A 13,219-nucleotide genomic window follows, 5' to 3' on the forward strand; every position below is an offset into this window, starting at 1 on the left:
TTCTTCTTCTTCTTTTTTTTTTTTTTTTAATTCTTACCGATAAATATCATCCATTGCAAATGAAATTAAGAGGATGATTATATTCAAAAAATGTTTTGTTTTCTTTATAGTTTATTCTATAATTGGCCTCTGTTTTATGATTAATTATCGTGTTTAATTATTTGTCTGCGTGCATGTATATTTTTTCCACCTCTTTACATTTTTTTTTTCAAAATGTTAATTATTTGTTATAAGCTGGATGGAGAAAAAGAAAAATTAATTAACATATAACTATTTTAAAATTCTATAAAAATTAGATAATAATTTTATAAAATTAAGAATTATTTTTAATGACATGGTGTGCATGATTGATTGCATTGATAAAATGTAAAATACTTATAAAATAATTGTAGAGGTAACATTACCTATGCGTAATCTCTTCAAATTTCCACATCATTAGCAATCAGTTTTGCCAAAAACCTCCAATTTCCAAACTATCAACAAATTTCAAATATACTCCATTTTCCTCTTAAAACATCCAAATTACCTCTAACAATTTTAAAAATGAAATATAACCGTATTAAATCTAAAAATTAGAAAAATGTAAAATAAAAAAGGAAAAAAAGGTGACCCAAAAAGAAAAAAATTACAATTCCCAATTGTTTAGTTTTTAATGAATTATCATTTGACGTTTATTATATTAGGGGTCTAAACTGATAACCTGAGAGTGATTACGAATAATTGGTTGGTTGTTCGAAGGGATTAATATATGTACGTATGCTTCTTAATTGGACAATTATATATACCGATCAGCTTGCTTAATATGCCCATATATATATATATATATATATATAAAAGTAATGCTAGATATAGTTATGGAGTGTGTAAGTGTTGCGCAATCTTTTTGAAAAAGAATGAAATTTATTATTAAAAAATTATTTTTTTTTTTCCATGTAAGTTCTATATTTTACCCACTTTTTTTTAAAATGATTGCACAGTACTTTTACACTCCATGACTGAAAATATCATTTCTCATATATATATATATATATATATGCCGAACTAGCACAAAAGAAAAATAATATTTGTAGTCATAAAATATGTAAGCGCTATGTAATCGCTTTAAAAAAAATAATAAATACGAGATTCATATAATAAAAAATTAATTTTTTAATAATAAATTCTATTATTTTTCAAAACAATTGCTATACATCATTACTTACGTGGTACACGTCGTCCATGAAGAAAGTTGGAAGAAGAAAGAAAATAATTAATAAAGAAGTTAATGTTCCCATGAAGATGCCAAATGAATTATAAATTATCTGTTTGCTATCCACATGGCTCTTAAATAGATTTTCCAGATCATTTGAGTAGCAGCTGAAGCATCTTACGCTATGTACGATATGCTAGCATCTTTAAAGAATTAATTAAAGGTCTAGCTATTAGATGATCCAGCTTGCATGAGCTAGCTGCATGCTGGCCAACAATGTTTATTTATTTTAATCACTGAAATATATTAAAATATATATACCAAAGTTGGGGTGTAATTCGAAATCTAGCTCATCTCCATGAGTAAGAACAAACTTTATCATGCTTCCTTCGATTCTACATCCATCCATCTTTACTAACCAGGGTTTCTTGAGGTCTGGATAGCCACTGGCACTGGCCAGGCCAGATCACCTCGAAAAAGTGATTGTCACAGTGATGGGCTTGATGATCTGCTTGACGATTAGTTTGATAGATATGATTGGCCTCTAGTATCCTAATCTTCTCGAAATAATGGAGTTTAAACACTAAATAATCTAGACATTAACGATTAGCACGTATCTGATGGCAAACCAACCAGAAAACATACATTAATATACTGTGTGTGTGTGTGTGTGTATATTTGCTGGCATACATGTTGGCCTGGTGGTTTCTGGTAGCAAGGAATACTGCCATTAATCTTCCAAGATAATGTTCAACGTTGTTTGAATCAGTTGCCAGCACAGGTTTTTACACCTTAATGTTTCTTCAGTGGGACACGCATGCAACGTGGTGGTTGAGCTGATTCCTTGCTGCTGCCATTTCGATTCTCTCCCATTTTTCCTTCCTCTTGGTCTCTTCTTGGTGAGCTCTGGATTCTCTGAGGTCGATCGCTTGGAGGCATTCGGAGTAGAGAATAGAATCCATTTCTTCCAGCATCGTCTTCACATTTTGTGTCAATTGCCGGACGCTTTTGCTCCAATGCCATTTGAGGTTTTTCTCCATGCCTTCAACAACAACGGGAAATATTTCTTCTATCGCCAGCGATGCCATCGTTACAAACTGCTCGCTGTTCCACAGATAGAGCGCGCGCTCAGCAACCTAGTCCAAAATTATAGGAAACTAAGGTTGTCAGGAAATAGAAGAGAAATTCACAAAGCGGAAGATCTTGGGTAGTTTGACCTTCTTTTCCAGACAAAGACACTAAGAAAACCGTTCACCAGGACAATATATACACTAATACAATACGCAAAGTGCAAACAATTGCAAAGACATGAGAATACGCACATAATAGGAAGCCAATTGATTCCTATGCACAGTAGTCTCAAGCTCCAATTTGAGCTTGTTGCTATAGTGTCGTGGGCTCTTGAAGAGCCTTATAAGAAGCTGCAGCAGCTAACTGCATGAATTTACATTTTCAAGCATCGCTAAAGCAATATTGACGAGGATAATATATATACCAGTACGCTTTGACAGCAGAAAAATCTTAATTGTAAAGAAAACAAAAGTGGAATGGCAAGCCGAGTTTTAGCATGCAGTTGTAGATTCTAAATTACGGCCTTTTGTTCAATACAAGTGATTTTCAAAGAAGATGAAAGCGTTGATAGACTAAATAAAGTTTTTCCAGGACCCTTTTACAAAATTCAGCACAAGAAAGATCTTTAAACTCAATAAATTAAAGATTTTAAAGAGAACTAGCTATGAATTATGAGAGAATCAATTTGAGAAACCGTCTCGTTGAGCTTACCTGGGAGTTCCAGCTGTTCAAACATTTTGTGATCTGGGTGCACATAGGCAGTGCTAACTTCCTATACTGACCAGGATCTAAATTCTCCACCAGCTCCTCCAACTCCCCTATGAGGAAAACTTCCTTCTGGCAATTGGTGACAGGCCAATACCTCAAGATTCCTCTAACAATAACCCCTCCCAGCACAGGCTCCTTTTGCAAAAACTGGGAAACACAATAAGCCAGCTGCCTATGGTAAGCCTGCATCCCCTTTGTCTTGTGCAGAGGAATTAACACTCTCATTAAGAACAACTTGTGCTCTTCTTTGAGTGGAACTGTAAAACCATTGATGATACTTCCCCAAATCTCAAGCAGCTCCCCGATGCCAAAGTGTCTGTCTGTCTCAAATATGAAGTTCAAGAACACATCGTTCATTGATTTCCGCATGAATGAACGATAGAAGGTGAATCTCAAATATATCCGGTGGTATATGTTCTTCAAGCATTCACGTTCCCTTGGATCTTCAGACTGGAAAAGAGAGAGGAGATTAAGAAGGAAAGGATGGTCGACATGATCTCGAAGTATCTCAGGATCTGTGTTGGTAACTACTCGTAGGAGAATATCATAAACAACTTGGAGGTGCGACCATGCTGGTGAAAAGGTAGAAATGAGGTCTTCATCATCAAGCAAATCTGGGGTGATGGAGGAGGGATTGGAAGGTGGAGGGAGTGGACGAAACAGGTTGGTCGATAGCATGGACATGAGGGGCGCCAAAATTTGATCACGTAGTGGTACTTTCTTCAACTTAACGACGGAGAGGAGTTGAGTGAGCTTCTGCCGCTTAAGATCTTGCTGTGAAGGAGATTCAACAGGATCGGTGAAGGTGAAGATCAAGGTACAGTAAGAGATAATAGAAAGAATTTCTTCGTTTTCAGAACTGGAGAAATGGATGGCAAGCTTACGTCTAGGTTCATCCTTGGAATCTAGATCAAATAGGTACTGAAGGGTGGCAGATTTTTTCTTTGGAGAGGCAGTTGGGGAGTCTCTTTGAGCAGCCATTTCACCCCTCCCTTTTCTTCCTATTTGCTTCTCCACTAACTCCTGCTAGGAGATTTTTTTTCAGGATGGTTTTTCTTATATTTCTCGTAGGTGCTGAAGAAAGAATGTCTAAATATTTTCTCTTTTATCTTTGTTGTTCGTTGGGTTGTGAAAGAAGGAACGAAAGGACAGCTGATGTTCTGTAGATAGGAAATATTGTAATATCCGACCCATAGTTAATGGGAGTATCGAGTTTTCGTAAAAATGAGACAGGAAAAGTGACAGTGCCTTTGAGGACCTTTCTTGTTTATGCTCCTCATCTGGATGATCGCCACGTGGGCTATTCCTGATTATTGTAAGTTGGTGACCAAAAAATTTCAGCTGCTTTCGACTCATAAGAGCATATTAGCAACGTACAGGACAAAGTCCTTAATAATTTTAAGTTCAGCATGCATGTGCCACGCCAACCAGCAGTCGAACATTTTGAATCAGAGGACCACCTCATCAAATGGTAGCTTGAAGAAAAAGCCTACCAAATGGGCTTTCCAGTCGACAGCTTTTAACAGGTCGCAAGCACAAACTCCTAGCACTTCATATTGCATTGATTCTGGGAAGAAGTTTGGATGATAAGGATAGGAGAAGAGGGGAAGCCCGACCATAGGTTGAACATAAGATGAGGTTCTACACTTCGGGTTGATCATGGAAAGCCAAACCATTTGGCAGCTTCAAATCTCAGCTTTTGCTTCTGAAAGCATCATAGTTTAATAGAAGTAGCAAAACCTGAAACTTTGTTTTTCTTTAAAGAAAATAATTTAACAAAGGCAAAAGCGACTCAATGGCCCCAAGTTTGAAGAAATGAGACCCATGGATCTCTCTTTCTCTTGGTGCATTTGAGGCAAGGCTGCACAACAATCCCGGCCATCACCCCAGCCAACAAGCTGACAACCATGACCTTGAAAGAAGCAAGAGCTAAAACCACAAAAATTAACAGGGTTGGAGGAATACACATCAATATTGCTCCAGCTGTACCGACAGGTAGTCTTATTAGGCCAGGAAGTCGCTGGATACTTCATCCTCAGTTTCACAAATGCTAAAAACTCCATACTCATATCCCAAAACAGTACAAGAAGTTCTCAGCAGCTACAATCTCTTGGAAGCTTAACCACGAGAGTAAAATTACACCCGATGCAGAGAACCAGATTCCAGTGAGAGGGGTTAAATAACGAGATCTCTTGCCAAAGAGAGAAGGAAGCATCCCACGCTCAATCATCCCCAGAAGTTGGAAGGAGTCACTGCTCATCTCAGGCACAAACATCCCCATGTTTGACAGGGCAGAAGCTGCTTGGAGTCCTGGACCCAACTTCTCACTCAAATAGTTTCCCAGAATTTGAGCAATATCTGAGAAATACCCATCAGATCACAGCTCACGATCAAGGGGAATGGTTCCGATGCCAATTAGAAGGGGGAAGAAGTACCCAGAAACAACCAATAGAAGAGCGTAAAAGAGAGCCTTTGGAAGGGTTTTACTCGGATTGTCCACCTCTCGAGCAAGAGTACTAATTGAGTCCGAGTACTAGTTCAGATTCCCGAAGAGCATATATTCATGTACAAACCCCTGTCAACACTCCCCAGATCAACCGCAACCCAGCAGGAAGGCTTCAAATTCGGAGCTGCGACAGTTCCCGTAAAAAAGAAAGGAAGAAGTGAAAACACTCCGAGCGGTATGGCAACCCAACCATGGTTAAAAACCCAATCATGACCCAAAGCTGATGCGACCCAAACAACATATCCACCATTCGCACGGAACAGAGTACCCATCTCTGCAGTTATCAAGGCTTCTGGAATGCTCCATATAAATGGAAAAAAAAAAGTCCCAGAAGAGCTAAAAGCGGACCGCCTGCCTTGACGCTGTCTTCAATGTCAAACGTAACACTTTCTACTTTTATTCCGTAAAAGCAGAGTACAAGATATAGCAAATGGACCCTTCTAAGTCACCGCAGGGGCTCCCGCTAGTGTATTTGAATTTTTTTTTTTTTTTTTCATTTTTTACATATATTTTTTTAATATTTTTAAATATTTTAAAAAAATTAAAAAAAAATCCCATCACTATTAAAAAACATTTTTTAATAAAAAAATAAAAAAAAAATAAAAAAAAATCCCAGCGAGAGCTCCAAGCGGGAGCTCCCATCGGGAAAACTAACATTTTCCTACAGCAAATACATGAAGCTATTTTAGGAAGTTATTTACGTCTGTATAACATCTAAGGCTAAAATCATGTTTGACCCTTAAGCGAAGGGATTCCTAAATCATAGCAGCTAATTACAAGACTCACACCTATATTACATGACTTGCGCCTATACTCCCTCTCAAGTTGGTGCGTAGATATCTCTAACACTCAACTTGTCAAGTGATTCATAGAAGCTTTTACTAGAAACTGTCTTAGTAAGAATGTATGCCAACTGATCTTCAGATTTAACAAAAGGAAACTGAATAACCTTCTCTTCCAGGTTCTGTTTAATGAAATGTCAATCCACCTCCACATGCTTGGTGCGATCGTGTTGAATTGGGTTATGAGATATGTCAATGGCAGCTTTGTTATCACAGAATAAATTTATCGCAGCACCCGGAGGAAAACCAACCTCTGTTAGCAGACTTCTAAGCCAAAGAAGTTCACACAATCCTTTTGCCATGCCTCGGAACTCAGTTTCAGCATTGGACAATGCCACTACCTTCTATTTTTTACTCCTCCATGTAACTAAATTCCCTCCCACGAATGTAAAGTAGCCTGAGGTAGACTTTCTATCCAAGATATTTCCTGTCCAATCCGCATCTGTGTACCCTTCAATATTCAGATGATCATTCTTAGAGAACATTAGTCCTTTTCCTGGTGATGACTTTAGATAGCGGAGGATTCGAATTACAGCACTCATATGGTCTTCACTCGGACTATGCATAAATTGGCTTACCACACTCACGGCGTAAGCAATGTCTGGACGAGTGTGGGATAAGTAGATAAGCTTCCCCACTTTTCTTTGATACCTCACCTTGTCGGCTGGTGTCTGGTCCGAGTATTCCCCAAGTTTATGGTTTTGCACAATCGGCGTATCCACGGGTCTACACTCTAGTAATCCCACTTCAGTCAATAAGTCTAGTATATATTTCTGTTGAGATAGAAATATGCCCCTTTTTGACCTCGCCACTTCTATTCCCAGAAAATATTTAAGTCCTCCCAAGTTCTTCATTTCAAATTCAGTAGATAACCGTTCTTGTAGTCTCAAGACCTCTTCGGCATCATCCCCCGTAATTATCATATCATCAACATAGACTATTAATGCTGTCACCTTGCCTTGTCTATGTTTCAGGAAGAGTGTATGGTCAGAGTTACTTTGGTGATAGCCATACTTCCTTATAGCTGAACTAAACCGGCCAAACCACGCTCGCGGTGACTGTTTTAGTCCATACAATGCCCTCTCCAATTTACAAACAATTTTGGTCTTAATAGAGCCTGCATATCCCGGTTGAATGTCCATGTACACCTCTTCTTCAATGTCGCCGTGAAGGAACGCATTCTTCACATCGAGTTGATGTAGTGGCCAGTCCAAATTTGCTGCAAGAGACAATAAGACTCTAATAGTATTCAATTTGGCTACTGGCGAGAAGGTTTCTGAATAATCTATGCCATACGTTTGAGTGAAACCCTTTGCCACAAGTCTCGCCTTGTATCGATCAATCAATCCATCAGCCTTGTATTTTATAGAGAACACCCATTTGCACCCCATTGTTTTTTTTCCCTTGGGTAATGGGACCAACTTTCAAGTATTATTTTTCTTTAAGGCTTCTAGTTCTTCTTGCATTGCTTGTGCCCACTTTGGATCAGATAATTCATCTTCAATGTTTCTGGGAATATGATAGGATGACAGTGTTTGAGTGAAGGTCTTGAGAGGCTTGGACAGACCCTGAGTAGAAACATAATTTGCAATTGGGTACTTGGACTTTCTTTCTTCCTCATCTGGAGAGTATCTAGTCGGTGGTTTCCCACAATTGTGTCTAGAAGGCAACACATAACCAGAAGGAGTATCAAGAGTATTAGCATGTAACGGTGTAGGGGTGGTACGTACCTCAGGGACGTTCTCAGGAAGAGTGAGATCTTCGGGTACTGAGAAGTGAGGGGACTGAGGAGACTCTATATCTACCGATTCTCCATTTTCGACCTCTTCATTTCCTTCATTTTCTGGTTCTTCATTTACCAATTCTGCATCATGTTCATTTTCAGCCTCTTCATGTCTTGGTTCCTCATTTAATACTGCACATTCTGCATGTTCATTTTCTGGTGGTGATGCATCGTGCAGTTCAACCCCTCTGTTCTCAGTTCTATACTCACCCGCAGGAGCCATCCACCAATTTGGCTCTTCTCCATGAGTCTCCCTCTGAAGGGAAGAATTGGGTACCAGTGAAGAATAAAAATTCTCGGACTCAAGGAAAGTGACATCCATGGTGATATACGTCCGGTTGGTAGTGGGATCATAGCACCGGAAGCCTTTTTATGTGAACCATATCCCAAAAATAAGCATCTAACAGCACAAGGGTCCAATTTGGTACGTTGATTCTTGTGGAGGTGAACAAAGGCAACACAGCCGAAAATTCTAGGAGGAAGCATCAATATGGAAGGGAGGGAGATATGAGTAGAGAGAACCTGTAAGGGAGTTTTAAAGTGTAGAATCTTAGAAGGTATACGGTTGATTAAGTAAACGGCTGTAGCCACAGCATCTCCCCAATGGCAAGTCGGCACCATTGCTCCAAGGAGTAAAGCGCGGGAAGTTTCCAGAATGTGTTTATTTTTCCTCTCGGCGACATCATTTTGTTGTGGTGTCTGGGAGCATGAGATTTCATGGAGGAGACCATGTTGTTGGAAGTAGGCCTGAAATTTTTGGTTGATGAATTCGCCACCATTATCGGAACGAAGAATTTTTATCTTGGAAGAGAATTGAGTCTGAATCATGGCATGAAATGCTTGAAAAATAGTGAAAACTTCAGCTTTGGTTTTCAACTGATAAAGCCATGTCATCTTAGTGCAATCGTCAACAAAAATTACAAACTAACGGTAACTAGCAGCAGTAGTTATCGGAGATGGTTCCCATACATCCGAGTGTATCAAGGCAAAAAGGGCATTAGTTTTATTCAAGCTAATTGGGTAAGAAACACGTTGGCTTTTAACCTTGATACATGTATCACATTTAAAATCTATAGGCTGCAAACTGGAAAATAAGTCTGGGAGTAGGTGCCGGAGGTAGCCAAAGGAGGGGTGCCCCAAGCGCCTATGCCAAAGCCAAATTTGCCGTTCTTGATTACTGGGTTGATGGTGCGTGTGATATGCTCGGCCTGGGTCGAAGTCATCCAAGTAATACAGTCCCCCCCTCTTAGTACCACGCCCAATAATCTCCTTGCTGAGAACATCCTGGAGAAGACAAAAAGTAGAGTATATCAGTACTACACAATTAAGTTCTTCAGTAACTTGACTCACATATATCAGCTTATTAGAGAGAGATGGAACAAGAAGTGTGTGAGCTAAAGAGAGATAAGGGGATAGAGGCACGGTTCCAGCCCCCGTGACTGGATAAGTTGCCCCATTGGCATTGGCAATGCAGGTCCTCTTTGGCACAGTTGTGTTAGAGAAGTCATTCAGATCAAATGTCATATGGTCCGTCGCCCCGGAGTCAATAATCCAGTCATCATCATTTCGAGCAGTCGAGGTACAAAAAGCTTGACCATAATTACCTTGATCCGGGCTTGGAGTGGAATGTTCGGCTACAGGAATAAGGGATAAGTGAGAATCAGCAGTAGCCACTGCTGCTCGACCTGGGACATTTTCAATTGCAAGAGTATCACGTTTCTTGCGTGCTTGTAATTCATGCCACCAATCCGGGTAGCCATGTAGTTTGAAACAGGTGTCCCTAGTATGTTTTGTACTCCCACAGTGAGTTCACTTATTTCCATCGAAATGACCCTTAGATCGTGAGTATGATCTAGACTTTAGCAAAGGTTGGGCCTGACCAGATTTCACGCATTTGATGGCCATAACAGCACCACTAGCCACTGCCTTTGCTCCCGAGACCATCACTGATTGGCGGAGATCTTCCCTTCGGACGTGAGCATACGCCTGCTCAATGGAAGGGAAAGGTTTCGTGTGTAGAACATCACTTCGAACATGATCCAGGCGATCATCTAGTCCATCAAGGAAGGTGTACACTCGCTCCTCCTGTAGAATTGAGTTGTAGCTCTGGATGTCTTTTGCACATTCCATGGGGTTCAGACGACGAAAGTCGATTTCTCGCCACACACCTTGTAAATTGTTATAGTATTTTTCTATAGATCCACCTGCTTGTTTCATGCGAGATATACGACGTTTGAGATCGTATACTTGCGAGGTGTCAGTTCCATAAAAAAAATGTTATGGCAGCAGTATCCCATACCTGCTTAGCCGTTGGGTAGCGAATAAAATTCACAACCAAGGAGTAGTCCATAGAGTTGACCAACCATCTTTTCACCATGGCATTCTCAGTGCGCCACCTACGAAAGGAGGAGTCAGTTTCTGGTGGTGGGGGGTAGTCTCCATTGATATATCCCAGTTTGTCTTTTCTAGAGATGTACATCTCAACAACTTGGGACCATAAACCATAGTTAGAACCATCCAACTTTATGCTGATTGGAATCAGCGGGGAATCAGCCGTGGGTAATGAGGAGGTTTGAGCCCTTGTCAAGACCTATGTCATTTTTTATGTCAGATTATCGAGGATAGTTTCAGTAGAATTAGCCATGGATGTCGAGCAAGAATTTGGACCCCTGCCTGTTCAAGAAGCAAGGAACCCAAGATCATGCTCTGATACCATGTCAAACGTAACACTTTCTACTTTTATTCCGTAAAAGCAGAGTACAAGATATAGCAAATATATGAAGCTATTTTAGGAAGCTATTTACGTCTGTACAACATCTAAAATCATGTTTGACCCTTAAGCGAAGGGATTCTTAATTCATAGCAGCTAATTACAAGACTCACGCCTACATTAGATGACTCACGCCTACATTCAACACCAAAAGGGCCGCCAGAGACCTCGGAGAAGATTAGGAAAACAAGAGGTATAATTGAAACCTTTTGAAAATTATTCAACTTGGGAGATGATCCTTCACCCAAACGGCGGTATTATGCTCCATCCTAGAAGTTTGCTAGCTTAATGAATTTTTCTGTGTATGCATAACTTCAAATATTTAAGAGTCTCTTGACGACAATAGTTTTGAAAGCTCACTCATCAAGTAAAATACAAGTAATGGCTCGCTCTGTATCTTGTTTATGCTTACAACTTACAAGGTTCTACTCAAGCGAGGTGCTCGTGAACAGCTCAGACTTCGCTAATGAAGTCATTAAACCACTTAAATGAACCGAGCTCAACATTAATACCAATTTGGATCATTCAACAGGCAATCTTGAACAAGGCCAACCTAAAAAAAAAAGAGTGCTGCATATTAGTTATAAATGAATTCGCATTTCCTGAGCTCTGTGCGTGCGCTATTAGTTATAAACTTATATGCTTCTTATACTTGCTTCATCGCTCATACAAAAAGACTGTTAAAAAAAAAAAAAAAACAAGAACAAGAAAAGAGAACAACTTGGCAAATCTTTACAATAAGACGAAGGATGAAGCAATCACGCTGCAGGAGTTTATCGATGAATCCTGAAGGTACTAGCAAGTGATGGGGGTTTCATCCATATACCAGAAAACAAAAGTCGTAGCAGAGATAATGATAACAGTGAAACTTACGGAGATATTACCTCTTGTTAGTAATTAATAATCCCAGATTCAGACAAACCCATAAGGCCATAGCGATCGATTTGATTCAATTGTAATGCATTAAAAGAAGAAGAAGATAATACGAGCACATAAAACATGAGCGAGGGCTGGGAAAAGCTGCAGCGGTTGGGTAGCGATGTGTCACGACATTTACAGAGGTGGCTGGATCAGCGGGCTGCCACGCGTCATATTAGGATTTAGAAATATTTTAGTCAAAGAAAAAACTCATAAAAAGATTTTAGCATCCCTTACCTTTCTAGTAATATAATTGATAATCCTTACCGTTCAGTTATTTTTTTCCTTTCTATTATTTGAATCTAGATTATAAATTTTAGAATATGAAGTTCTTATATAATTTTAAAATAAATAAATTCAATCAATCAACATAATTATGTATATTAATTCAAAATAAATTTAATTTTATAAAAATTAAACCAAAGAGTAAGAGAATGTTAATTTAATTTATTTTTAATTAAATTACATGATTACGTCAGTTAATTGAATTTATTTTCTTCTAGATTATACAAGAATATCATATTTTGAAATTTTTAATTCAAATTTAAAGAGAAAAAGAAAAAAAAATAGCTAAATAATAAAATAATAATAAAAGAAGTGTAAGTGTCATTACTCTTTCTGGTATGGTGCTGCTGTTTAGTACATTAATTTGTCCCCTCAAGTGTATTCTTAGTACATTTTGAATTTTTTTATATTTATTTTAAATGTTAAAAATATACAATTTATTAGTGATAATTTTTTTAAATATCTAAAAATAAATAAATACATTATCGACACATTTGAGGAGGCAAATTGAAGGAACAACTTAGATTTTTTTTTCTAGTATATTGCTTTCTTTCGTAAGACGATTGTGAATGAGAGGTAGATCGCTTGAGTTTTAATTTCTTGTTACTTTAATTAATAATTAGAAAATATAAAAGAAAATATACATACAAATGCACTGACGATAATTTAAATGGTACGTTTGGGAGAGTATAATTTAAATGATAAGAATACTTTTTTTTTTAAGATAACCCAAATTTATAAAACTTACCCCCTAAAATTACGTCTGGCGTTGGTTTTTTGAAAAAAATGCTGACAGCCGCTTAATTCCTGTTGTTAGATAAAAACATTTTTTTAATAGAACTTTGTTACTCTCTACGCACACTATATACTATATTTTTTTATTATTTATAAAAAAATTTTATTCTTTTTAAAATAATTAAATTTTTATACCCATTATTCATACATCATATATTTAATAAATAAATAAATAAAAATAATAGGTAGTATGCAATAATGAATGAAAAATTATACTCATCATCTTCATATTATATATCACATATAATTTTTTTAATTTTAAATTTTTTTTCTTATTAAGTAAGTGGTATAT

General features: G+C 38.0%; 2 protein-coding genes and 1 pseudogene across 2 annotated transcripts; all 3 read right to left on the minus strand.

Moving 5' to 3' along the window:
- Positions 1-1,550: 1,550 nt before the first annotated feature.
- LOC108993304 (serine/threonine protein phosphatase 2A 57 kDa regulatory subunit B' beta isoform-like) lies at positions 1,551-4,111 on the minus strand. The gene is made up of 2 exons (XM_018968183.2): positions 2,972-4,111; positions 1,551-2,325 (listed from the first exon to the last, which is right to left on the minus strand). Exons 1-2 carry the CDS (start codon positions 4,007-4,009, stop codon positions 1,993-1,995), a joined length of 1,371 nt encoding a protein of 456 aa, XP_018823728.2. The 5' UTR covers positions 4,010-4,111; the 3' UTR covers positions 1,551-1,992.
- Positions 4,112-4,241: 130 nt separating this feature from the next.
- On the minus strand, positions 4,242-11,186 carry LOC118344178 (annotated as a pseudogene).
- On the minus strand, positions 9,010-11,932 carry LOC118344151. The gene is made up of 3 exons (XM_035683997.1): positions 11,651-11,932; positions 10,459-10,555; positions 9,010-9,443 (listed from the first exon to the last, which is right to left on the minus strand). The coding sequence occupies exons 2-3, from the start codon at positions 10,534-10,536 to the stop codon at positions 9,084-9,086; spliced, it is 438 nt and encodes a 145-aa protein (XP_035539890.1). The 5' UTR covers positions 10,537-10,555; positions 11,651-11,932; the 3' UTR covers positions 9,010-9,083.
- Positions 11,933-13,219: the final 1,287 nt, after the last annotated feature.

Source organism: Juglans regia, chromosome 13, assembly GCF_001411555.2.
Source record: "Juglans regia cultivar Chandler chromosome 13, Walnut 2.0, whole genome shotgun sequence".
Classification (NCBI taxonomy): domain Eukaryota; kingdom Viridiplantae; phylum Streptophyta; class Magnoliopsida; order Fagales; family Juglandaceae; genus Juglans; species Juglans regia.

Coding starts and splice junctions, on each gene's coding strand:
- LOC108993304 (XM_018968183.2), bottom strand. CDS start 4,009: ATGGCTGCTCAAAGAGACTCCCCAACTGCCTCTCCAAAGAAAAAATCT. Junction 2,326..2,971: donor TGAACAGCTGGAACTCCCAG/GTAAGCTCAACG, acceptor ATTTTGGACTAG/GTTGCTGAGCGCGCGCTCTA.
- LOC118344151 (XM_035683997.1), bottom strand. CDS start 10,536: ATGGTGAAAAGATGGTTGGTCAACTCTATGGACTACTCCTTGGTTGTG. Junction 9,444..10,458: donor GCTACCCAACGGCTAAGCAG/GTATGGGATACT, acceptor TGTCTTCTCCAG/GATGTTCTCAGCAAGGAGAT.